Source organism: Peromyscus maniculatus, chromosome 4 (assembly GCF_049852395.1).
Source record: "Peromyscus maniculatus bairdii isolate BWxNUB_F1_BW_parent chromosome 4, HU_Pman_BW_mat_3.1, whole genome shotgun sequence".
Classification (NCBI taxonomy): Eukaryota; Metazoa; Chordata; class Mammalia; order Rodentia; family Cricetidae; genus Peromyscus; species Peromyscus maniculatus.
In genome coordinates, this window is record NC_134855.1 from 68,433,940 (window position 1) to 68,460,726 (window position 26,787).

The 26,787-nt window shown below is 49.4% G+C and overlaps 1 protein-coding gene across 1 annotated transcript in view; it reads left to right on the forward strand.

Annotated features, from left to right (window-relative positions):
- Lrp4 (LDL receptor related protein 4) overlaps window positions 1-26,787 on the forward strand; it is a 52,863-nt gene that overhangs the window by 3,112 nt on the left and 22,964 nt on the right. The window contains exons 2-20 of the mRNA XM_076569984.1: window positions 9,468-9,614; window positions 11,488-11,604; window positions 11,785-11,898; window positions 12,102-12,218; window positions 12,704-12,832; window positions 13,068-13,187; window positions 13,735-13,860; window positions 14,867-14,992; window positions 15,185-15,319; window positions 15,700-15,825; window positions 16,134-16,364; window positions 17,389-17,545; window positions 18,950-19,167; window positions 19,326-19,502; window positions 19,935-20,057; window positions 23,619-23,827; window positions 23,956-24,037; window positions 24,895-25,000; window positions 26,262-26,463. Coding sequence (XP_076426099.1) covers window positions 9,468-9,614; window positions 11,488-11,604; window positions 11,785-11,898; window positions 12,102-12,218; window positions 12,704-12,832; window positions 13,068-13,187; window positions 13,735-13,860; window positions 14,867-14,992; window positions 15,185-15,319; window positions 15,700-15,825; window positions 16,134-16,364; window positions 17,389-17,545; window positions 18,950-19,167; window positions 19,326-19,502; window positions 19,935-20,057; window positions 23,619-23,827; window positions 23,956-24,037; window positions 24,895-25,000; window positions 26,262-26,463 — 2,762 coding nt within the window. The remainder of the gene's footprint in view (window positions 1-9,467; window positions 9,615-11,487; window positions 11,605-11,784; window positions 11,899-12,101; window positions 12,219-12,703; window positions 12,833-13,067; window positions 13,188-13,734; window positions 13,861-14,866; window positions 14,993-15,184; window positions 15,320-15,699; window positions 15,826-16,133; window positions 16,365-17,388; window positions 17,546-18,949; window positions 19,168-19,325; window positions 19,503-19,934; window positions 20,058-23,618; window positions 23,828-23,955; window positions 24,038-24,894; window positions 25,001-26,261; window positions 26,464-26,787) is intronic.

The following is a 26,787-nucleotide window of genomic DNA, read 5'->3' on the forward strand; positions in this document are numbered from 1 at the left end:
AAATGCTCTTGTTTTAAAATTTCAAGATTTTTGAAAGGAGACTTAACGGCTAGTGGTAGCCATGGGTATTTTCATCCTCTGAGTAACACCGGCAGTGTGCGTAAACCACCTTGGAAGTCTTTTCGAGGGGAGTGAACACTGACAGTTCTGCCAGAAGTGCTTAGGTAAATTTAAAAAAAAAAAAGTTTCTGAAGATGAGTTCAAAATAGTTGAGCTTGAGGCTAGTCTTATTTACACGTGGTTGTTGTCATGGCTATGGTTGTCATGGTGCTCAAGTGACCTTGCCCTTGGTCCCCTAGACTTGTGCAAGATGCTTGGCTTGTCGCCTGTTCTGGATTTCCTCTTCTGTCCCCTGTTGGATATCAGATGACATCTTTGCAACTGGCACCTCGTATTAAGAATAACAGGTGCAAGGGAACGAAGTCAGGCCATGTCTGACCCAAAGCACGTTGGGCATGCTCATCCTCTGGGCCAGCAAAGAACACAGGGGCTCACAGAGGACAGGACGCTTTGTAGTTCTTTGCATAAGCTTTCTACAGACTAACTGCTAGTCTTGATCCCTAAGATGAAGAGTGATGGGATGTTGCTGCTTCTTAAATAGATAATCAATACAGGGGTGAGGGGGGAGTGTTCTTGAATGAGAACAGAGTAATTTCAGAAACTAAAAAAAAAATGTATCTTGTCTTATTACTGGACATATCTCCAATCATAGGAAAGGTTCATGTCTCTGGTCAGCTGCGTCTGTTAGCCTCTTACCAGCTACCATCTCTACATCCTTTGGTATAGTATAGCCAAATTTTGTCACAGAGGCATCGTTGGAGGGCATGTGAGTCCCGGGCTGTATCCTGGTGGCCATCTTCTCTCCAACAGTGAATGTCTTTCTCTCCTTAGCCTAGTGAGATTCAGTATCCCAAGAAAGACTAGGTGCTGAGGTTTAGTTGGCAGAGCCTGAGTTTGGCCCTAAAAATAGCACTGATGATTACCTAGGCTTGTTGCTGTTCCTGAAGCCTAGAGCTGGTGTGGTCAGGCTCATTCTCCCCAGTACACCCAGGAGCACTGCCCAAGCTGAGCATTGCACTCAGGCATTTGTTCATCCATTCAGCAGACATGCCTGTCAAACTCTGTGAGAAAGCACAGGCAGACTGGGCTTTGACACCTGGCTCTTCCTGAACTTTGGGGCTCTTATCTGCATATGAGGACAGAGTGGGGGAGGGGAGTGGTAATACATTTCCACCCGTGAAAATTTCGTGCTGTAAAAATTAAGAGATGATAGAATGTTCAAATTATCCAGCCTGGAGCCGAACAACTGCTGTGTAGCTACAGGCCTGGATAAATGTCAACTGTTTGTTAGTAATTGTGCCTAAATGGATCAGAGATGATTCCGGGGTTTGGAATGTGGGAGCCAGATAAGTTACACTACAGTGTCTCATATGGTAAAGGGGGCCTGGCCCTTCATTCATTTCAACTGGTTTCCCCCAGCCGACCTCTTTCTTCTCTCTATGAAACAACTTGTCCTTTCTTTTTGCTTTCTTTCTTTCTTTCTTTCTTTCTTTCTTTCTTTCTTTCTTTCTTTCTTTCTTTCTTTTTTTTTTTTTTAAAAAAAACTTGTCCTTTCTTTTTCCTTCTTGAAAACCTGGTGAAACCTAAGAGTAGTTCCCTCCTGTCCACACTTCCAGAAAAGAAGTTTATTACCCTATGAAGGGAGGTTTGGGGAGCCTGTTCCAGAGAGAGAGGAACTCCCTTGGGAACATCCACGTTGAGAGGTCAGAAGTGAGCCCTACCACTTCCCACCCTAAGGTTGCTGTGACCCAGGGTGAGAGAGGTTGCCCGAGGTCTCTTGTAGCTGGAACAGTTTAGAATTCCAGCCTGTCCCTCCCACTGACCTGCGGAAGGAGTCAGGACCCAGAGCTCTAGAGGTAGTAATTGCCGCACTTTGGGGGCTGGGCTCTTGAGAGCATGCTTCCTTCACGGCCACAGTCTGCAGTCAGGAGTCCTATCAGTCCTGAGATAACTGATGTGGGTCTGCAGCCCCAGACTCACCCCCCGACCCCCAGCCCCTCCACCCCAAAGTTTAACCGCGTTGTCTCTTTGTTTCTTCCTTTTAAGCTGGTGCCAGTGTTGTGATGCTTCTGGGAACGGCAGAAAGTTGTCCGTAACCCAGAGCAGCCGTTAAGAAAAGCTGATTCTTTTAGCTTCCTGGCTGTCTCTTTTCTGTTGTGCCTTTGATTTAGCAAGAAGCAAACATCCCAGGTGCCCCGGGCACCTCTTCCGCCCAACCGTGCAGCCTTCTTTCTTCCAGTGCACGGAGGCATTCCCATCTGGGTTCCGCAGATGAGTGGATGGACTGTCAGCTATTTCTGCTTCCCCCCCCCCCCCCCCATTCAGGTGAGCCTGAGGAGGGAGGGGCGCTGCCTGAGCCCCAGCTGGAGAAAGCCTGGCTAGGACTCACAGCAAGCCCTGACTTGGCCTATGGGAGCTCCCCCTCACCTCTGTGCAGAGCTAGGGATCCCAGCTTCGAGCCAAGCCGGAAACAAAAGACTGGGGGCAAACCTCCCATCTGGCTGAGAGGCAGCCACACAAAGGTGCTGCTGCGTAATTTATCACCAGAGATTTTCTGCAGCCAGGGAGCTCCAGGCTACAGGCAGTGCCTTTGGGGGACCGGAGGGATTCTCTCCCCCTTTCTGGGTGTAAGGCCAGGCAGGTAGAAAGTAAGGTATTAAGAGTCACACCTGATTAGCACGTGGAGTAAAGCAGCTTCTGAGGTTGTCAGTGTCTCTGGGGATCATAGCCCTGCAGCTCCACTTCCTGTCAGGCCTGCGGAGGGCGCAGGGAAGTGCGTGTGTGCCTGAGTGTGTGTGTGTGTGTGTGTGTGTGTGTGTGTGTGTGTGTGTGTGTGTACCAGACCATGGGTAGAAGCTATGAGACAACTTGAGGAAGTTGGTTTTCTCTTTCCACCATGTGTGTCCTCGGGATCAAACTCCATCTGTCCTCTTAGCCCTTACAAGTGCATAACCCTGTACCTGGCTTTTACGTGGGTGCTAGGGTCCAAGCTCATGCTGGGTAGCAAGTGCTTAGCCCATTTGTCATCTCCCTATCCCCAGCCTGGTCCCTGCATCCTGGACTCAAGGGATCTTGTAGCCTCTGTTTCCTGAGTAGCTGTGGTTATGGGGGCACGCCACTGCACCTGGCTTGTTTTGATTGTTTATTTATGTGGGGACTAGGGATTAAACCCAGGGCCTTGAGTGTGCTAAGTGTTCACTCTATCACTCACTCTGACCTATGTACCTCAGCCTCCAGATCTATCATTTATTGACACTTAGCTCGTACCAGAGTGTGGTGGTGTACACCTATAATCCTAGCATTTGGGAGGCTGAGGCAGGGGGACCACAAATTTAAGACCCTGTCTTAAAGACAAAAATAAAAAGATGAATAGTATGTAGCAGGCATTATGCCAAGTACCTCTCAGAAATGAAGTATTTTTAAAAAACATCTCTATGTGGTAGGAGTTCTTTTGTTCTGTTTTTCCTGAGGAAAACCTAAGATAAAAGATAAAAAGAACTGCTCAGGAACCAGAAGGAACAGGATTGTACTCTGGGAAGTATTGTTCCCAGGGTCTTAACATTGTACAATTCTGCCTCATAACTTTGGGTACTGATTATTAAAATTGTATTTTCTGGGGCTGAAGACATGACTCAGAGATTAAGAGCAGAAGACCTAGGTTGGATTCCTAGCACCCATATGGCAGCTCACAACAGTTAGGAACTCTAGTTCCAAAAGATCTAATGCCCTCTTCTGGCCTTCTAGGTGTACATGCAGGATTCATTGAGAGCACACGAGCACACACACACACACACACACACACACACACACACACTAAACAAACAAACAAACAAATAGCATTTTAGGGTCTTTTAAAAATGGATTTATTTATTTATATTTCATGTACATTGGTGTTTTATCTGTATGTATGTCTGTGTGAAGGTGTCAGATCCCCTGGAATTGGAGTTACAGTTGTGAGCTGCCATGTGGGTGCTGGGAATCGAACCCAGGTCCTCTGGAAGAGCTCAACCGCTGAGCCTTCTCCTCAGCCCCAATAAATAAATATTTTAAATAAGAATTTATTTTCCATTTTTAAAAGTAGAAGGGGGAAAAAAAGATGCCCGAACTTTCTGGAACCTGTAATCACATATCTAGTGTATCTTTCGAGAGGGTCACCAAGGAATCAGCCAGGTCAGGCTGGCCGTAAGACGGAAATGGGTTTAGTTACGATACGTCAGTGTCACAGCCTGAGAAGACGGTGAGAAAGGAGCTCCCGAGGGAGAGAACTTCACCTGAACAGAACCAGGAAGCTGCCTGTGGAGAGAGAAGCCTGAAGTCTCCTGAGTGCCAGTTAGAGAGGAATTGGCTACTTTTTTTTTTTTAAGATTTATTTATTTATTATGTATATAGTGTTCTGCCTGTATGTGTGCCTGCAGACCAGAAGAGGGCACCAGTTCTCATTACAGATGGTTGTGAGCCACCATGTGGTTGCTGGGAATTGAACTCAGGACCCCTGGAAGAGCAGCTGGTGCTCTTAACCTCTGAGCCATCTCTCCAGCCCCCGGAACTGGCTACTTTTGGGCCGACCATTCAGGGCCCCTCTCCTGCTTTGACTCCTCCTCTCACAAGACTCAAGCATGCATTGCTCATGCATTGAACAAACTTGTACTGCTCATCCGATACATCCAGCACCGAACATGCGCTGTGCATGTGAGTAAGAGCTGTCTGGCACACAATTTCAACAGCCAAGAAGCTTAGGTCTAGTAAGTGGGCAATACAAAGGGACACAGGGCGGGGACTTCCAGCTCAGCATGGGCCAAATAGGTACAAGCAGGGCAGTGTTAGAAAAGCTACTGTCAACTGCCTACTGCTTAGCTCTGTGATGGTGATGATGATGATGATGATGATGATGATGGTGATGATAGTGATAATGGTGATGGTGGTGGTGATGGTGATAATGATAGTGGTGATGATGATGATGGTGGTGGTGATGGTGGTGGTGGTGGTGATAATGATGGTGGTGATGATGATGGTGATGGTGGTGGTGGTGGTGGTGGTGATAATGATGGTGGTGATAATGATGGTGGTGATGATGATGGTGATGGTGGTGATGGTGATGATGGTGGTGGTGGTGGTGGTGGTGGTGGTGGTGATAATGACTGCTACTACTGCTACTACTGATGTTTGCTAGGCAAGCTATACTCTCCTAACAAACTCTGGTAGATGGGGTTTATGGGTCCATTTCCATGTGGCTCCTTGTTGTCGTCCCTTTCAACGGAGACTGTTTGGTTTGCCACATGGATGTCCCTTGCAGTATGCTGCCTCAGGGGCTGATTCAGGTCGCCCCTCAGTCTGGATGTGGTTATAGACTCTCAGATAACTCAGTCTCACTAAATAAGGTTTGTAGCTCATCGTGAAACAGGAAAAGAAAGCTTTGACATCTTCCAGAATGAGCAGGCCTAAGAGCTGTACTCAGCAGTAGAGTGTATATTTAGCATGTTGGAAGCCTTGGGTTCATTCCCTGCCACTCTATCACTCCAAAAAGAAAAAAAAAGAAAAGAAAGAAAGAAAGGGAAGGCACCAGGGGCTGGGGATGCAGTTCAATTGGTAGACTGCCTGCTAACATGCATGAAGCCCTGGGTTCAATCTCTAGTACCTCATACATCACACATAGTGGTGTATATCTGTAATACCAGCACTTGGGAAGTAGAGGCAGGAGGACCATTTCCAGACTCCTTGGTACAGAATTGCTTTCATTCCCATTTTATGGATAAGCAAACAGAGACTTTTGATTAACTAACTTCTCAAAAATGTGGAATCTCTTGCTGTCTAGGATGTTATAGAGGGTCTGACTGGTACCCCTGATGAGCATTGCCTTCTCCCTTTCCAAAGAAAGCACTGGTAAATATGGCTGAGATAGCTGGATTGAGGGAGCTGAGGTGTAAATGGTGAGATTTTGGTTAACCTATCAAAAAGATTCTCTGAAGCCAGATGTGGAGGTGCACGCCTTTAATACCATCACTTGTGAGGCAGAGGCAGGCAGATCTCTGAGTTCGAGGCCAGCTGGTCCACACAGCGAATTCCAAGTCAATCAGAGCTGTCTCAAAAAAAAAAAAGACTCTGGGCTACCAAGTGAGATCCAGGAAAGGCGCAAAGCTACACAAGAGAAACCCTGTCTCGGAAAAACCAAAAAAAAAAAAAAAGACTCTGTCTCAAAAAAAAAAAAAAAAAGAAGAAGAAGAAGAAGAAGAAGAAGAAGAAGAAGATTCTATAAGCGTCTTAACACGGGTCCCAAGAATGATGGCTTTATGAGCCATCATGAACACCTGAGGCAGAAGTGCGTAAGGTGGAAGGGCTATTGCCTGAGCCCCTGGGAGCCAGGAGAGCTGCAGTCTCCACCCTCCGCCATTTGCTTCCTTTCTTTGCTCTCCATTCTTTTATGCAAAAAGGGTTAAAAGCTGCCCTTTATGATCATGGCCAAGACTTGAGTGAAAAGACAGAATTCCATCCCTGGGGATTCCAGAGGGGAAGCAGTCGTCCAGAAGCCTGCCTTTTGGAGTATAATGTGTCTGCTTCCTGTATGAATGCCCAAGTCAAAAGTTTGTCTGACTGGTGGCTGCCTGAACGTCGCCACAGCTCTGACTTCAGCCCTTTCTCTGACGTGCAGGAAGTTGTGTGTCTTTAGCTACCTGCAACTCGGTGGCCGACTGATGGAAGACTGTGTTCGTGTACCAGGACATCAGAACTCACGCTGTCATTCAGCCAAATGTGGGGGCTGGGGAAAAGGCTGATGAATTCTCTTTGCTTTCTGTACTCTCTTCTTAAAAAATATTTATTTTCATTTTATGTGTATGAATATTTTGCCTGTCTGTGCGTGCACCCTGTGTGCAGTGCCCAAGAAGGTCAGGAGGGGCACCGGATCCCCTGGAACTGGGGCTACATACAGGTGTGAGCCACGTGGGTGCTGGGAATCGAACCCAGACTTCTAGAAGAGCAGCTGGCGTTTTTAACTGTTGAGCCATCTCTTCAGCCCTCTGTACTTGTTTCCCTTGCATGGTTGGTTGCCAGGAAACTGCTCATCTTGCTCTCCCATCCCTGGTATTCAGCAATTCCCCAATCAAGGCCTTTTGGGGAAATGTGGTCCCCATCTGCATACCTCCAATCTCCCCGTGTCTGCTTAGTGATCATTTTCAATGTGCCGTGGCTTAAACTTCGTCTATTCCACATGTATTTTTATGTCTAATTCTGGCTTTTATTTTATCTTTCTCTCTTCTGTACCATATTAAGACACGAAGCTAAGCCTGGCAGTGCAGCCTGTTAATCCCAGCTACTTGAGATACCCAAGCAGAAGGCTTTCAAGTTTAAGGCCTGCCTGGCCTACAGAATAAATTCCAGGCCAGCAACTTAATGAAACCCTGAACCTTGTATCAAAATAAAAAGTAAAAAGAGGTCTGGGATGTGGCTTAGTGGGTTTGATCCCAGTCCTGCTTAAGAGGAAGAGGAGGGGGAATTGCGCAATGTTATGCACCTGATTGGTGGATTCCAAGGTTTGCTTGTCTGCTCCAAATCTAACATTTTCCCCGTTTTGTGTCCCTCCATTTTGTCCCTTCTTCCTCTTTGTCCTTCTTTCTGGATCTCCCTCCAGGTCTGTCTCTGTTACTGTATGACTCTACAGTGTTTCTCCTACCTCTATTGACTTGTGGGCCAGCTAGTGGGGACAGGGAGCATCCTGTGCACTGCTGGGATGCTTAACTGCATCCCTGGCTTCTACTCCCCGGCTGCCCGGAGGACCACTAGTCTACTGAAGGGCAAGTCGACTCCTCTACTCCTGTTGACACCTACTAGTGAAGCCTTATGTTCTTCCTGCAGCTTCTCCACGAAGGGGAGCTGTGTGCCAGGGATATCCTTGCATGGAATATTCCATGCTGCCGAATCTAGCCAGGGTTCCCTAAAGGAGGGCTTATACTGTGCTGAGCCACTGTTCCTCAGGCTCTGTTGCCTAAGGTCTTAGTGAGCGATGCCCTTACTCCTTAGTTCTCTAGGAATGGAAAGGAGCAGGCTAGAGCCCTGGGCAATTGGATCTTTGAGTTTCTCTGGGGAAGAACCCTCTGGACTGGGGTGTTGGGCTTGTAGTGAGGCCTTCTCATGAGGTATGCCACGCTGTTACCCCTCCTGAAAGGACCCCACTTGTCTTCTGCAGGGAATTCTGCGTCTTCCCTGGGGTAGTTAGATCCCTTACAGTAGACAGTCCAGGGAAGGCCAGGCCTCAGTTGAGAGCCTGGTAGGAGTCTGAGGTCCCTCACTCCAGAAATATACATTTTGCCTATAGCTCGAGAGGCTCACAGATGCCAAAGGCTGATGGGCCATCCATGTGTTCATCCATCCATTGCAGGTTAGGAAGCTCTGCCTCAGCCCCAGGCCTTCAGGAGAGAAGTGGGAAGACTTGGGGCGGAGCGGTGAAGAGTACAGGAACAGGGTGGGGATGGGAAGCTGACTCCTTCCCTGGTCCAGCCCAGCCCGAAGGCTGGACCCAGCTAATGGGAGGAAGAGAAGAGAGCTAGAAAAGGGATGAGCAAGAAGGCCGGCCCCTTCCTTCCAGCTGCAGCAGCCCAGCGGCTTAGATGAATAATCGGAGGGGGGAGAGTGACCCTGGAAGAACCCTTTGTTCCAGCTGAGGCTGGAGCAGGGGCACTGAGCCATTCACACGCCATCCCAGGGCATCCTGCTGGGTACTCTGGGGAGGGGGCACGGCAGCCAGTCATGGGACTTGGCCAGGCAGATAGCTTGATGCTCAATAGGGAAGCCCAGCTGCATGCTGCTGAGGCTGGGGGAGGGGCTGCGTCCGACCGCCTTCCTCCAGGCTGTGGTCTGTCTCACAGACAGGAAGGCACTGACGGGGCCCAGTTGGCTCTGTCCTGAGGTGGCTTGATCTTGTCACCCTCCTCAAAAGCAAAATCTGATGGTAGGGCTCACAAACTTCTTCTTACCTCCCCACGTGGATTCCTTGACGTTAAGAGGCTCCAGGGTTCTGGTGTCGTTATTATCACTTGCCCTCAGTGCTTGGGGTTCTAGATGGGGGCAGATGTATCCATTTCGGAAGGAAGCCTACTGTGGAGGCATCTTAGTAGCAGGTCATCTGTTCCCTGCTCCCCTTCTAAGCACAGCGCCCCTTGGTGGCTTTGTCTCCTGGCCTTCAGAGATGTTGTATAAAGAACCGGGCTGTCTATGAACCCAAAGTCTCGAGGTGTCTTTGGGACCATGTCTGCCCTGGCAGAAAGCACAATTACATTTTCCTCACATCTCCCTTACACTGTTCCTGTGGCTCTCTGCGTGACAATGCCCGCGGACTCGGCTCCTCTCCTCCCCACCCCTATAGGCGTTAGGAGGACAGGAGTTGAGGCCTTCTACTTCCTCTTCTTTCTGTCCAGGCCTAGCTAGCAACCTGGAGTGTGCCTGTGGTCGGAGCCACTTCACGTGTGCAGTGAGTGCCCTCGGCGAGTGTACCTGCATCCCCGCCCAGTGGCAGTGTGACGGAGACAATGACTGCGGGGACCACAGCGACGAGGATGGGTGTAGTAAGTAGCAGCCCGGGGCCAGTGGAGGCGGAAAAAGACGGGCCAAGGAGTGCTCTGTGCCCACCGGTGTCCGACTTAAGGTTGGGGTCTTGCAAGTGTGACAGATGTGGAGAGAGACATGGCCCCTTCACATGCACACCTTTAACCATCTGTTTTTCTATTGGGTGGTTCATGCCTACAATCCCAGTAAAATACACTTTGAAAAATTGGTAAATTGATAAAGGGATGTGCACTGTGGTTTATGCCTTTAATCCTAGTACTTGGGAGGCAGAGGCAGGCAAATCTCTGAGTTTGAGGCCATCTTGGTCTACAAAGTGAGTTTCTGGACAGCCAGGGCTATGCATAGAAACCCTATCTCAAAGAAAGAAAGAAAGAAAGAAAGAAAGAAAGAAAGGAAGGAAGGAAGGAAGGAAGGAAGGAAGGAAGGAAGGAAGGAAGGAAGGGAAAAAAGTTGGAAAAGGTATAAAAGAAAATATTCTTGAAGCCACAAAGAGTCTTTAAATAACTCTTCTTGTATTTGTGAATTCTGTATGTATGCTGCATGCATACATTTAAATTTTTATATGGTATACATAGATGCAGATTATTTTCTTTTTTCTTATTTCAGTGTTCTGTATAATCACAAATGTTAAATAAGATAAGCCTTATAAGAAATTTTATCTTTGGGGGTAGTGGTGAGATTACTTAGCAGGTAAAGGTCCTTGCCACCGAGCCTGAGGACTTGGTTTGGTTTCTAGGACTCACATGGTAGACAGAGAAAACCAACTCTAGAAAATTATTCTCTGATCTCTCGTGAGCACTGTGGCTCCTGAGCCCTCTCCCCACAATAATAATAAACTTCAAAAATAGGGTAGAGAGCTATTGAAGAAGACCCCTGATGTCGACCCACATGCATATATCTGCCTGAATGAGTATATATGGACCACACGCACATAAGTGACTGGCTGAGGCTGTGGACCAACAGCAGGACTACCTGCCTTGCATGCACGAGGTTCTAGATTCAACCCTCTCCCCACACTGGGGAAGAAAAAGCCTTGCATTCTATTTAAATTTGCCGTTCTTCCAGCATAGTCACGGACAGACAATGGGCCAGGATGTCCTGTCTTGGATATATATAAATCTCACTGTTAAGACAGTTGTCTGGGTTTAGGGGTACGTGTCTGGCCCGTAGCATCTACGTCTGATGGTGACTAATTAGTCTAATGGGAACGAAGCTACAACCTGGACCTCATTAACCCTAACCAGCTCAGCTAATTGTGATAATGATAAATGCTTCCCTTTCATGTATCACTTTCATATACATTATCTCAAAAGACCTCTGTGAGTTGAGCGCAATTATCCCCTTGTATAGTCAGAGGAACCACTGTTCAGAGAATGCGGTGACTTACTCATCATAATGACTTCTAGAAGTGGGACCCAGATGTGTCAATCATCCTCTAGTGAGAGGGAAGGAGGGGAAAGTGCCCCGCCTGGCAGGGTCTCATGTAGTTCAAGGCTGGCCTCACACTTGATATGTAGCTGAGGACCTTGAGCTTCTGATCCTCCTGCCTCTACCTCCCAAGTGTTGGAATTGCATGCGTTCGCCTCCACCCCTAGCTTTATGAGGGGCTGATGATCAAACCCAGGGCTTCATGCATGCTAGGCTGCACTCTACCGACTGTTACACCCACACCCTGCTTTTCTCTCTTGCCCGAGTTTTTCATACTGCTTACGTGTCTTAGCAGAGAGGTTTTCTTAGTTGCCATTTCGTAGGGCCTTTATCTGCTGGGGGGCAGGGGTAGGAGGGGAGACAGGGGAGTCAGGCTGCTGGGCAAGGATTTCCGGCTGGTGTAGCCTGCCTGCCTGGCTCACTTTTGCCATCTCTTGGACCCAGTGCTGCCTACCTGTTCCCCTCTGGACTTCCACTGTGACAACGGCAAGTGTATCCGCCGCTCCTGGGTGTGCGACGGAGACAATGACTGTGAAGATGACTCTGACGAGCAGGACTGTCGTGAGTGTTGGAGGGCTCTGTGGGGAAAGGATTTTCTGTCAGAAAACGATGCCCCCGGCCCACATGAGCCCTCCCCTGGGGGCAGCACTGGGGCTGTTGACGGCCCCAGAAGGCTTCACTGAGGGGCTGGCAGGCACTGTGCTCTCTGTCCACAGCAGCCTGATTCATCTGTGCCCACAGCCCCCCGGGAGTGTGAGGAGGATGAGTTCCCCTGCCAGAACGGCTACTGCATCCGGAGTCTGTGGCACTGTGATGGAGACAACGACTGTGGTGACAACAGTGACGAGCAGTGTGGTGAGTGGCGTGGCGCTCTGGGAGCAGGACGGGGTCCAGAGTGGGAGTGGCTACGGGCTCACCTGAAACTGCTCCAGGGGTTTGGTGCTGCCAAGAAGGCGGCAGGAGGTCAGAGCGGTCTCTACTGTCAGGAATATGGACCGCTCCTAACCACCAAAGGCAAGAGAAGAGTCTAGGGGACTCCTGTCTCATTGCATCCCTAGACATGCGCAAGTGCTCAGACAAGGAATTCCGCTGCAGTGATGGGAGCTGCATTGCTGAGCATTGGTACTGCGACGGAGACACGGACTGCAAGGACGGCTCTGACGAGGAGAGCTGCCGTGAGTGGTCCTCCCCCGGAGGTTGCTGGGCTGGGACGATGAGTGAGGGCCCCGTCTCCTGGATAAGGGCTGGCTGAGAGGGTTGTGTGCAGCAGGCAAGGGAGTGAGTATGTGTCCTAAAGGAACGATGCTGGGGTGTTGGGGGTGTGGCTTACACAGGTACTTGCTTAGCATGCGTGGAAGCCCTGGGTTCTGTCCTCAGCACTGTGCAAACAGGCAGGAGGCCAAGGCAGAAGGATCAAGATTTCAAGGTTGTATTTGTTTGAGACCAGCCTGAGAGCCATGAGCCCTGAGCGAGGGCAGCAGCAGTTATGGAGGGTTGGCTTTCTCTGGTCCACCAGCATGTGAACGTCTGTGGGACCATCCCAAATGGAACCCACTCGCAAAGTATTTAAGACAGACACCTTGCCCGTGCCGCTTGTCCCTGTGAAAAGTCAGGCCCCTGTCCCCAGTCACCGGGGCCTGAGGGCTGCTCTCCCTTCCAGCCTCAGCAGTTCCCTCTCCTCCTTGCAATCTGGAGGAGTTCCAGTGTGCCTATGGCCGCTGCATCCTCGACATCTACCACTGTGACGGAGATGATGACTGCGGAGACTGGTCGGACGAGTCTGACTGCTGTGAGTGCTCTGGCCAGCCGGGAGGAGGGGCAGCCAGCCTGGAGGAGCTCCTCCGGATGGCAGGGCACAGGTGCCAGCTGGGGCAGGCGCTTCTTCGGGGAGTAGTGTCTGGATTCCAAGGTCTCTCTGGGGAGGAGCTGGAGTGTTGGGAGGGGCAGGAGATGGGACTTTCTGCTCTACCATGAGGCACTGTGTGCACAGGCTGCTTAGAGACAGAAGATCTTTGTTCCCCCAGCTTCCCACCAGCCCTGCCGCGCTGGGGAATTCATGTGTGACAGTGGCCTGTGCATCAACGCAGGCTGGCGCTGTGATGGTGACGCAGACTGCGACGACCAGTCTGATGAACGCAACTGCAGTGAGTCGAGGGTAGCATCCAAGGCGGTGGGGAACTGAGGAGAAGGGTTTGGGGGCCAGCGGAGCATGAGGACGTATTAAACAGCTGGACAGATGTGTAGATGGTACACTGCACAGAGGCAGTCTCTTCAAAGGGGTACCAGTCTCCTTGTAGTCTGTGGATTTATAGACACATCATGGCAGTTTTCCAGCAGGTGACAGGAAGGCGCTCTGAGCAAGGGCCACCTGATTCATAAGAATATAGCCTGTGAGCCGGGCGGTGGTGGCGCACTCCTTTAATCCCAGCACTCGGGAGGCAGAGGCAGGCGGATCTTTGTAAGTTCGAGGCCAGCCTGGTCTACAGAGCGAGATCCAGGAAAGGCGCAAAGCTACACAGAGAAACCCTGTCTCGAGAAACCAAAATAAATAAATAAATAAATAAAATAAAAATAAAGAATATAACCTGTGACACCACTCTCAAGAAGGGGGGCTGTGTGCTTAGGGCGGCAGAGCAGCGTGTCAGCCTGAGGCGGGGGGCCAGCCCTTCATCAGGCTTTTGCTTTGTCCAGCCACCTCCATGTGCACAGCCGAACAGTTTCGCTGTCGGTCAGGCCGCTGTGTCCGTCTGTCCTGGCGCTGTGATGGGGAGGATGACTGTGCGGACAACAGTGATGAAGAAAACTGTGAGAACACAGGTAGAGTCTCCCAGGGGGGCCCCAGGCCCCTCTCCCCACGTCGGGAGTGAGAGGCCGAGGGAAAAGAGAGCATGACCACTGCTTCTCAGCTGGCCAGAATTCGTGTTTCATTCCCTCTCCAAGGCCTGGACGTTCCCGCCCCGGGAGCAGGCTCAGGGGCAGGGGCAGGGGCGGGGGAGGCAGCTCAGGGAGTAAAAGCACTTGCTAGGCAAGCACGAGAACCCAAGTTCAAATCCTCAGTACCCACGTGAAAAGTTGGCCGTGGCTGTGAGTGCCTGTGACACCAATACTGGGAGACAGAGAGAGTCAGATTCTAGAAGCTCACTAGCCAGCCAGCCTAGCCAAAATGACCAGCTTCTGATTCACTGAGAAACCTTGTCTCAAGGCAGTAAGGTGGAAGTTATCAGGTGTCTTCCTCTGGCCTCTGCTTGCACCTACGTGGGCACGCATGCACCGCAAACACATGCATACACACGCACCCATGCACCACAACCAGACACGTACACACAGCACATCGCACACGTGCACACACATGCACACGTACAGCCCAGGTGCACTGTTGACCTGTGCCCACGTCCTGAAACACAAAGTCAGGGCTGTGAGTCTTAGCAGCTGCTCCGGTTCTCCCTTTCCCGCTGCCCTTGGGAGGAAGGGCTGCTCTCCAGCCAGCGGCCCTTGCGTCTGCTCCCCCTCTTCGGGAAGGCCTGGCAGGCAGTCTCTGTGTCTACGCCCTCAGCCCACTACACCTGGTTCTGCGTATGAAGGTACGCTCTCTCCCTCTGTCCCTGTCACTCACCCACTGTGGAATCTCAGGGAGAAAGCAAACTCTCGGACGACACTCAAGCAGCCTGGTCTGAGCTGTTTCCTGCCTTGGACCCCAACCCTCCCACCTGCCTCTCATCTGACTCCCGTTTACCCTGGAAAACCACAGGCTCCCGTCCGTCCCTGGTGGACTCAAGCCGTGCCCTCCTGTGACCCGACTCTCCCGTCCTCCCTCTCTTTCTAGGAAGCCCCCAGTGTGCCTCTGACCAGTTCCTGTGTTGGAACGGGCGTTGTATTGGGCAGAGGAAGCTGTGCAATGGGGTCAATGACTGCGGGGACAGCAGTGACGAAGGCCCGCAGCAGAACTGTCGTGAGTGTCTCTAGTGTACGGGCCGGGCCCGTGGTTTGTGGCCGCACCCCACCCTACGGGTTCAAAGGGAGGCCTCCCTTGTGACTCGCACAGTTTTCGGGAGCTGTTCTTCGTGGTCCAGGTGGCATGCCAAATTGGCTGGACGGGGGTGGATTCTGGGCTCAACTCCCAACTCTGGCTTGGCTGGCACAGGGCCCCGGACGGGTGAGGAGAACTGCAATGTTAACAACGGTGGCTGTGCCCAGAAGTGCCAGATGGTGCGAGGGGCAGTGCAGTGTACCTGCCACACGGGTTACCGGCTCACAGAGGACGGGAGAACGTGCCAGGGTGAGCTGAGGCCTGCGCTGGGGGAGAGTCAGGATGCTGAGCGGGAGCAACCTATAGGAAGCTGTGTGACCTAGCCGCTGTGACATCATTCCTTCACTGCACTAACTCAGGAGAGTGGGGATCGTTTCTCCCATTCTGCAGATAGGGGAAACCGAAGGGCAGAGAGTGTGTGAGTAACTCACCCAAGGCCACGCAGCTAGCAAGCAGCAGAAGTGGGATTTGAAGTCAGGTCTGCCTGACCTCAAAGCCCCGAACTGCTTGTTACACAGCTTCCCACCAGGCTGAGGCAGTAGACGGGGATATGGGGATGTGACTGAGGAGTGAATCGGAGCGGGAGGATGGCCGGAGGCAGGCCCCCTGACCCTGCCTGGTGTCCACAGATGTGAATGAATGTGCTGAGGAGGGCTACTGCAGCCAGGGCTGTACCAACAGCGAGGGAGCTTTCCAGTGCTGGTGTGAAGCCGGTTATGAGCTACGGCCTGACCGGCGCAGCTGCAAGGCTCTGGGTAAGGAGAGTCGGCACTTGCCTGGGTGGGCTGAGGACTAAAGAGAGGAATGTCAGGTGCTCTGGAGCTGAGGGATTTCCTAAGAAGTACAGAGATTTATGTCTGCAAGTTGCAATTCGGGCCCCAAGCAAAAGGCGATTGGGCTGGGGTTGGAGAGGATTCTACTTTTCTAGTTCAGATGCCCACAGCTTGAGACATACTCCAGAGGGCAAAGGGCCCCTGCTGCCAGCTGAGGGCCTGAGGGTGCATGCTGTTGGGTATCTGGTAGCTTGAAGCCCAGTGGGCTTTTGTTTCTATGCTGTGTCCAGGGCCAGAACCCGTGCTACTGTTTGCCAATCGTATCGACATCCGGCAGGTGCTCCCGCACCGCTCTGAATACACACTGCTACTCAACAACCTGGAGAACGCCATTGCCCTTGACTTTCATCACCGGCGGGAGCTGGTCTTCTGGTCTGATGTCACCCTGGATCGCATCCTCCGTGCCAACCTTAATGGCAGCAATGTGGAGGAGGTTGTGTCTACTGGGCTAGAGAGCCCAGGTAGGAAAACAAGGCCCTGAGTGGAGAGCCAGGGAGACGATGTGTGAAGAAGCAGTGGAGCCGGGTGGTGGTGGCGCACGCCTTTAGTCCCAGCACTTGGGAGGCAGAGCCAGGCGGATCTCTGTGAGTTCGAGGCCAGCCTGGTCTACAGAGGGAGATCCAGGACAGGCACCAAAACTACACAGAGAAACCCTGTCTCGGGGAAAAAAAAAAAAAAAAAAAACAGTGGAAAGGAAGGAACAGGCCCGTGTTTACAAATTGCACGGTGCAGAATGTCTCTCCCAGTGTAATCTGGGTGGAACCCTGACACAGAAAACAACTGTAGAGCTGAAGATGTTGTTTAGTTGATGGAGTGCTTGCTTGCCTAGCATGAATATGTGATGCCCTGGGTTTGATCCCCCAGCACTGCATCAACCAGACCTGCTGATGCCTGTGATCCTAACACTGAAGAGGTAGAAACAGAAAGATCAGAAGTCCAAGGTCATTCCTAACTATGTGTCCAGTTTGAGGAGAGGCTAGGATACATGAAACCCTACACACACACACCCCCTCTCAACAAACAAAAGGCCACAGCTAATCTGGTGACCTCAGACCTACAAGCAGGTTAAGTGACTTAGAAGTTGGTATGCAGGGCTGAAGTTAAGAAAGGCACTGAATTCTGTCCCCAGCACCAGCCCCAATAAGGGAGGGGGGAAAGGAGGCAGAGAGGGAGGATGGATCAGGTACCTAGGATCTGTTATCCAACCAGGCTGTGATGGCGCACTCCTGAGGTAAAGGCAGGGGTATCAGGAGTTCAAGGTCATCCTCAGACCATGGCCAGTTGCTTGAGTCCATTTCCATTTCATGGAGATTGTAATACCCAGCTCACAGACCTGTGATGGTTAAATGAACTGACACATGTAAAATAGTTACCACAAGGTCCGGCCCCCAGAAATGGCTTCTTGGAAGAGTTTGCTCTTGTCTCTAGGACCCAGAACTGCTTAGGGTGAATCCCTGACGCTTTCCCACTGTCCCTTCTCACTAGGGGGCCTGGCTGTGGATTGGGTCCACGACAAGCTCTACTGGACTGACTCTGGGACATCGAGGATTGAGGTAGCTAACCTGGATGGGGCCCACCGGAAGGTGCTGCTGTGGCAGAACCTGGAGAAGCCCAGGGCCATTGCCCTGCACCCCATGGAGGGGTGAGTAGGTGTCTCGAGTTTCCAAGTCCTTCCAGCAACAGTAGGGATTGCTGTCAGGCCTCCCGGGCCAGATTTTTGTGGGTCATCCTCAGGGATGCTGATGACTGGGTGCTGTCCCCAGATGCCTCTATGTCACGGCTCTGTAGTAAGTGGCTGTGTAGCCTCGGGTGAGTCAATCTCTTCATGCTCCCTTCATTGATTTCTTAATCAGCACATATAAAACAAACCAGCTCTATAAATATATGTATTTGGGAAGTGACAGCAGAAGGATCAGGAATTCAAGGTCACCTTCAGCTACACAGCTGGAGATCAGCCTGGGCTACGTGAAACTCTGATCTAAATAAATAAACAAACGTAACTGCTTTTATAGATGTTCTAAGGCTAAATAGTGGAGCACTGTAAATGGAATAAAATATACAAATTAGGTCAGTTTGAACTGTTTAGTGTTTTTTATTAGCCCATAGAGTGGAGCTAATTAAAAATTATTATTAATTTAAAGCAGTTAGTAGTTGGGCTAATTAATATCATTAGTTTGAAATAGTTTTAAGAATTAATAGACAAGTCTCCTGCATTGAAGTCTCTTGCAATGGAAATTCTTAGCCTCTGGCTTGTATACATTCCATGCCACCAATTGAAGGGATGGCTTGTAAGATCCTGCAATTATATGTCAATTGTTTGAGAAATAAGGTGTGTGGGGGAGGGGGCATAAAATACACAAGGCAGCGAAGAAAGTGCGAGAACGAAGAGCATGTCTGTCTTCACTTAGACGTGGCACTCTAGGGTCGATTTCACAAGCCCTGGCATTGTCATCTGTTTTATTGACTGCTCTGTTTCTGGTGCCCACTGTGCCCTCTCCATAACAGACACTAAAAAAAAAAAAAAAAAAAAAAAAAAAAAAAAAAAGTCTGATGAATAAACACCCTGTCTCAAGACATTTAAATCCAGATATTTAAAAAATTGTTCTGTGGAGCTGGTGATAGAGTCGGTGGTAGGACAGGTTGCCTAGCATTCAGTGCTGGGTTTAATTCTCTGGGTCCAGTCTTCAAACGGGGGGGGGGGGGGGGAGTGAGAGGAAATCATTTTAAATAGATGGATACATAGACAGACAGACAGATAGACAAAAGCACCTTTCAAAGCTGAGCACGGTGGCACACGCCTTTAATCCCAGGACTCAGTGAAGCAGGTGGATCTCTGAATTTGAGGCCAGCTTGGTCTCTACAGTGAGTGTCAGGCCAGCCAAAGCAGTACAGTGAGACCTTGTCTCAAAAATAAGTAAACAAACAAATAAGTAAAATGCCTTTCAGGCAGACCGGTGGAACCCAGTGTGTAAAACCCTCTGGTTATCAGCCTGGTTAATGCTCATCTGTTCTCTACTGCCCACCTCTTAATTTCCTTTCTTCCTAGAACCATTTACTGGACAGATTGGGGCAACACTCCCCGCATTGAGGCCTCCAGCATGGACGGCTCTGCACGCCGCATCATTGCTGACACTCATCTCTTCTGGCCCAATGGCCTCACCATCGACTATGCTGGACGCCGTATGTACTGGGTGGATGCTAAACACCACGTCATCGAGAGGGCCAATCTAGATGGGAGTCACCGCAAGGCTGTCATTAGCCAGGGTGAGGTCTTTGATCTGCTCTCTTTCATCTCTCTACTCCTTCCCCAATCCTGCCCCCAGGAGCCTTGGCAGAGGGTGAGATTTGTGTAGCTGCCAGGCCTGGGCACAAGGGCCATGGCAGGCCATGTCTGGACTAAGGTCTTTTTGGACTGTCTCTAGGCCTCCCACATCCCTTTGCCATCACAGTTTTTGAAGACAGCTTGTATTGGACAGACTGGCACACCAAGAGCATCAATAGTGCCAACAAGTTTACTGGGAAAAACCAGGAGATCATCCGTAACAAGCTGCACTTCCCCATGGATATTCATACCTTACACCCTCAGCGCCAACCTGCAGGTAAAAAAAAAAAAAAATCTCATTAAGTGAGCTAAATTTGTCACCAGTGACGTGATTGCTTGTGCCTCTTGAGAATCTTCCTTTCACTTGTCATAGATACTATTAATTCTGGGCAGTGAAGCCCAGAACTGGCATTAATTCTGGGCAGTGAAGTCCAGAACTGGCATTAACATGGACTAGTTGCTCCCTCTGCTGGACATTTCGGGCGGTACACCATCAGGGCTTTACTGTTTCCATATAATGCAAACATTTATAGGGCATCTCCTATGTGTCAGATACTAATTGTGCTTGCCTCCCTAAGAGATGTCAAAATTAATCAGACAAGAGTTCTTCTTTGTAGAGAGCTCAGCCCTCCCTCCACCCCTTGGCCTGGGGTCTGCCTTTGTAAACCTTTAATCTCCCTGATCATCTTGCTCTGGTCTCTTTGAGCAGGGAAAAACCGCTGTGGGGACAACAATGGAGGCTGCACTCACCTGTGTCTACCCAGTGGCCAGAATTACACCTGCGCCTGCCCCACTGGCTTCCGCAAGATCAACAGCCACGCCTGTGCCCAGAGTAAGTGGGTTTGGGATGCCATCCTCAGGGGAGGTGCCTTGTGGGGACAGTTAGGAGGAACCGTGACAGGAGCTGGAGCGATTGCTTGTCCCAGGGGAGAGCCAGGCTCCTCAGGGAGCCCATGACAGCCTTTAGAGACTGGGGGCTTCTGTATCAAAGCTGAGGACCAAGAACCTGGCAGTAGTATGTGAAGGCTTAGCGACGCCACTCAGTGTAGGGACACCTGCAACCAGGCTTGCCTTTCACGTCAGCAGGCAGGATGCCTTTCTGTCTAGGCAGAAAGAAGGTCCAGTTCTCCTAGGAAGTAGGATAATGGTTTCCAACCTCTCCACCTTTAGCCTGACCCATAGAAGACTGTCGTTAGGATAGAGAAACAGGATTGGGATTCCAAATGATGTTCTGTGACCAACAAGTAAAAGATGATAGGATTCCCTGATTTCTCCCAGAATCTCTACTTTGGGTTCCTTTGAGCTCCAGCAAGGTAATTACCCTGCAAAGTCAACCCTAGAAACCTCAGCACACAGGTGACTTCTTCTAAGGCTAGTCCAGAGAGGAGTTGATCAGGCATACGGCACGATCAGCAAGGGACCAGAGACAATTCCTTTTGTATCATTACTGCTGTGTGATCCACTGGCTTTCTTAAATCTCTAAAATCAAATAGTTGGAGCTGAGGAGAAGAGCTCAGTTGGTGAAGTCCCTGCCATGTAAGCATGAGGTCCTGAGTTCAAATTCCAAGCACCCATGTAAAAGCCAGGTGTGGTGGCGTGTGTAACCCCAGAGCTGGGGGTCAGGGGGAGATAGGCAGATCCCTGAAGCTCACATGCCACCAAGTCTAGCCAATTGGTAAGGTTTGGGTTCAATGAGAGACCTTGTCTCAAAAATAAATAAATAATAAGGTGAAGAGCTGTAAAAGGACATGCCCAACTTCCACATGTACACATGTTCACACATGTCCATATACAATTTCACACACATACAGACATACACACAGGCAAAAATCAGTTTCTCAGGACCCATTCCAGAGAGTGATTAGGGAAAACATTTGGAGGTTCCATTCAAATACATACTGGAAACTAGTTCCATACATTGTGTTTTCCCTCTAGATTCGTTTTGTTTCTTCTTCTTCATCTTCTTCTTCTTCTTCTTCTTCTTCTTCTTCTTCTTCTTCTTCTTCTTCTTCTTCTTCTTCTTCTTCTTCTTCTTCTTCTTGGTGGTTTTGTTTTGTTGTTTTTTTGAGACAGGGTTTCTCCGTGTAGTCCTGGCTATCCTAGAACTTACTCTGTAGACCAGGCTGGCCTCAAACTCACAGAGATCCACCTGCCTCTGTTCCGAAGTGCTGGGATTAAAGGTGTACACCACCACCTGCTTTCCCATACATTCTTTTGTGCCCGGCTGCTCCTGTTATTTTAGTGAGATGCAAGATGCTTTCAGGCACTTCCTCCCGAAGATTTACCAAAGCTTGGAAGAGGGATTTGGTGAAGTTAGGCAAAAAGTGCCTTTCTGAGTAGGGAAATACATAGTTAGATTTTCATGTCTGTGGATTTAGCCAACTGTGGATGGAAATTCTAAAACTCTGTACTGAAGATGTACCACCATTTATTTATGTTTGTGCCCATGTTCTGGTGTGCGCATGAGGTCAGAGGACAACTTGTGAGTTAGGTCTCTTCTACTGTGTGGGGCGCAGGTGTGGTGGCAAGTGAGCCATCCTGTCAGCCCTGTATCAACTGGCTTGGTCATTATTCTCTAAAGAATACACTGTAGGAGCTAGAGAAATGGCCCAGCAGTTAAGAGCACTGGCTGCTCTTTCGGAGGACCCAGGTTCAGTTCCCAGCACCCATGGTAGCTCACAACTGCCTGTAACTATGGTTCCAGGAGATCTGATGATTTTCTCGGGCCTCCAAGGGCACTAGGCACATACATGGCACATATATAGGCATGCAGGCAAAACACTCCTACATATAAAATAAAAATTAAATTTAATAAAAGGCCTACACACATTTCTAAAAAGAAAGGATACAGTATAACAACTGTGTAAATGGGAGTTACATTGCATATTGAACCCCCAGTACCAAACAAATATATTGCATTAGATATATATAGATTACAAGTAATCCAGAGATTATCTAGATTATATAGGATGTGCACGGGATGTTATATGAAAATACTACCTTATTTTAGATAAGGGCCTAAAGTTTGTGTGAATTGAATATCTGCAGGAGTCTTAGAACCAATTCCCTGCACATACCAAAGGCTAATTGTACTGGGAAGTATAAGCCAGAAGGGGCCCAGAGGATGGAAAAGCTGCTGTGTAGAGCAGTGGCCAAAGCTCCCTCTGTGGACCAGGCTGGTACAGAACTGAGTCCCAGTTCTGGTACACAGCCATTGGACACTGGGCATGTTCCCTGATCTCTAGTAGCCTCCGATGCTCATCTGAACACAGGAGCGAGAATAATGTGTGCCACCGAGCACTGGTGTGAGGCCCTGAGCTTGTCTTTTTCCTTCTCATTAGCATACAAAGAATTAGGTTTATTATGGCATTTAGCAAACAAAATCGGTTTTGTTGTTTGTCCTTCCCTCTTCTCCCCCATGCTCCTGTACGTGTGATCAAAACTCAGTGCATCACACACACACACACACACACACACACACACACACGCTATACTTCTCATGGTCTCCTTTCTGCTCTGGGGTCATAGGCCCTTTTGTCCTCCTTCTTTTCTCAACAGCATTCTCCCCTTCTTGTGATCTATCTAATTTCATAGACTATACCCACTTTCACACCCACCTATACATACATACATAGAAACATTAACAGTTAGGATCCACGTATGGGAGAGAATCATTTGGAGTATGGGCCACTTCACTTAATAATGTAATACTTTCCAGGTCCATCCTTTTTACTGCAAGGTTCATAATTTTATTTTTCTTTATGGCCGAGTAAAATTGCACTGTGCCTCTCCGAGGCCTTCAGCTTTTCTAAGCACAGTGCTCAGTGCCTGGCAAGGAGGGACCTTGGTGAGCAGTCATCATTGGCTACAACTGTGAAGAGACAGCAAATGGAAGAATCATTCTAGACAATACAATAAAAGCGGAAACTCTAGCCAGCTAGCATGCCTATAATTCCAGCACGCAGGAGGCTGAGGCAGGAGGATTGAGACTTTGAGAAAGCCTAAGCTACAGAGTAAGACCCTGTCTCAAGGAAACAGAAAAGCAGAAGACCTGAAATAGAATGAAAGTCTCAGAAGTAGGCTGGGAGTTGGCAGTGGCCCAGCCATGCGCTGGAAATGGTCAAGAGAAGTCAGAGGAGAGAATGATTCCAACGAAGCTGGTGGACACGTAAGCAGTGGGGACGATCTGTTCCCATTGGACTCTAAAGTCTGATTCCGCCAGGATGAGCTGAACTGTGCTTCAGGGCAACCTGCAGTGTGAAGAGTAGGGGGCAAAGGGCAGCAGGTCCCAGGAAGTGTGATTGAGCCAGGTGTCACACAGGTGAGCATCTGTGTCTGTCACTGTTACTGGATTTAGAGCATTAAAAGGAGCCCCCTCTCGGCCTTTGATCAGGTCTTGACAAGTTCCTGCTTTTTGCCCGAAGGATGGACATCCGTCGGATCAGCTTCGACACAGAGGACCTGTCCGACGATGTCATCCCACTGGCTGACGTGCGCAGTGCTGTGGCCCTGGACTGGGACTCCCGGGATGACCACGTGTACTGGACCGATGTCAGCACTGATACCATCAGCAGAGCCAAGTGGGATGGAACAGGACAGGAGGTAGGGCCCAGCACGGATCCAGTCCCTCCGGGAGGGGACGTGTTTCCCATTCCTTGCAGTTGGTGGAGTTTGGGTTCTAGAGGTGGTGCAGGAATGCAGTGGGTGATACAGCTTTGCTTCCTGCCCAGGTGGTAGTGGATACCAGTTTGGAAAGCCCTGCTGGCCTGGCAATTGATTGGGTCACGAACAAGCTCTACTGGACAGATGCAGGTATGTACAGGGAGCTGTGGCCTGGCTGTCTGGCATCTTCTGAGTGTACATGTGAGTCTTTAAAACTTCTTATCCAAATTGCAACTTTTCTGTGCTGAGGCATTTTGGATGATGAGCTTATGACCTGTGGTTTTTCCATTAATGTCCGGACAAAACAGGAATTTTTCTATGAATCTTGGTGGGGGTAGGGACTTGGAGACAAAATGAATACCTTTAAACCAGTGCTTCTCAAAATACAGTTTCTGGAACAAAAGCATCAGCATGTTCTGGGAAGTTGTGAGAAATTCAGATCCTGGACCTCAGACTTACTTAGAATCTTGATGAATTAATTGCAAGAATCTTTAAAGATTTATTTCTTAATGTGTATGTGTGTGCCTGAGTGTATGCATATATATCATATGTGTACAGGTACCCATGGAGACCAGAAGAGGGTGTCAGATCCCCTGGAACTGGAGTTACAGGCAGTTGTGAGCCACCCAATGTGGGTGCTGGGAATTGAACCTGGGTCCTCTGCAAGAGCAGCAGGCACTCTTAACCCCCTGAGACATCACTCCAGCCTCAGGAATCTGTATTTTTAACAAGCTCTTCTCATTCTTATGTGCACTGAGATTTGAGAATCCTTGCTTTGAGTCATGAGACAGACTGGGTTTCCTAGGTTTAGAAAGTTGTGCTGGTCCAAGGAGAGAAACTAATCACTTCCTTGAATTTCTTAGTTTCCGTCACTAAATATCCACTGCATATTCACCACAAAGTCTTTGCTGAGCACTTACTACATATAAAGCTCTATGCTAGGCAGGGGTTGTGGAGAAGGCATGAGCAAGGCTGGAAATCTTTCTTTCCCCCTTATTCCTTGGTAGGTACAGACCGAATTGAAGTGGCGAACACAGACGGCAGCATGAGAACAGTGCTCATCTGGGAGAACCTTGATCGTCCCCGGGACATCGTGGTAGAGCCCATGGGCGGGTACGGACTGTCCCTTCTAAGCCCTGACTCCCCCCAAGAACTGGGTATGAGAGGGGAGTCTGGAGCCAGGCGGTGGTGGCGCACACCTTTAATCCCAGCACTTGGGAGACAGAGCCAGGTGGATCTCTGTGAGTGTGAGGCCAGCCTGGTCTACAGAGCGAGATCCAGGACAGCCAGGACTGTTTCACAGAGAAACTCTGTCTCAAAAAACCAAAATAATAATAATAATAATAGTAATAGAAAAGAGGGGAGTCTGTAGATTAGGGAAATCCACATCTGTGAATGTGCTAAGGGCAGAGGAGGAAGTGAGATCCCTGCCTCCTCTCTGGCAAGGAAGCCTTTTAAATTTCAAGTTTTCTTCAAAAAGTTTTTTTTGTTGTTGTTGATTGCTTATAAAAGTAATTTCACTATTAAAGAGTATTAAATTTGTAGAGAGTGAAATTCTTACCTCCCAACACAATCGCTGTGGACAGTTTAGGGTATGTCTTTCCAAAATTTTGCTCTAAATGCCTACAGATATTGGTGGTGGTGGCAGATTTGATTTTATAAAATGACATACTGTTTTGGAGCCAGGTAAGGCCCTGTCATCCCAGCATTTGAGAGGTAGAAGCAAGAGGATCAAGAACACAAGGTCATCCTTGGCCACTTAGCAACTTCAAGACCAGCCTGGGCTGTAGGAGATCTTGTCTCAAAAACCAAACCAAACAAAACCTTCACCAAAAGTAAATCTTCTTTGGAATGGTTTCTTTCTTCGGTTTTGCTATATATCTTGTATATACTCCTCATTTGAGTGTATAGTCCTGCCTTGCTCTTCTTCATAGTTACATGGAATTTTATTAAACTTAGGTGCCATAATCATGTAATACATGCAGTCAAGAAAACTTTTTTGCTGGGTGTGGTGGCACATGCGGAGTTCAGTCTCGGTCCCCTCTTTCGTCACTCCCAAGGTGGCCTCCTCTGCTATATACTCTTTAAGCCTTGGTCTCCCCTCTATCAAGACTCTCAAGTACCTTTTGAAAGTGATTGGAGATCTAAGGCCTTCAGGGACAGCTGAGTCCAGGCTTGGGCTGGACAATAAACAGGAAGCTGGGATAACTATTGGAGGCAGAACTCCTAAAACTCTTTGGGGACTCTGCATCCTCATTGGTATTTGTTTCCAAGCTGTGAACTGAAATGCTAAGAAGCAGTCTACCAGTAAGGCACAAAGAAGCCCGCCCTGGGTACCGACCGGAAGTCTAAGAACCCCCTTGCTTACATCCAGGTACATGTATTGGACTGACTGGGGTGCGAGCCCCAAGATTGAACGAGCTGGCATGGATGCCTCCAGACGTCAAGTCATCATCTCCTCTAACCTGACCTGGCCTAACGGATTAGCTATTGACTACGGGTCCCAGCGGCTATACTGGGCTGATGCCGGCATGAAGACTATTGAATTTGCTGGGCTGGATGGCAGCCAGAGGAAGGTAAAGGCAGCACTAGAGCATCTTCTCATGCTCTGGACGCCTCCAGGACAGCGTTCTCTGGCTGCCAGCTCACAGGAGCTGGGGGACCCAGAGGTGATGGGACCAGCATGGGATAGATGCTCTTTCTCTAAGGCTGTAACTACAGGGGGCACAGGGCTGCTGGTTGATTATTCAATCAAACTAGGAATTAGAGTGGATTGTGGCTGGGTGTGCACGCACATGCACACGCACATGCACACACACACACACACACATACACACACACACACACACACACACTCCTAATATCCTTTGCAACAACAATAATCAACCACGCTGGACCGA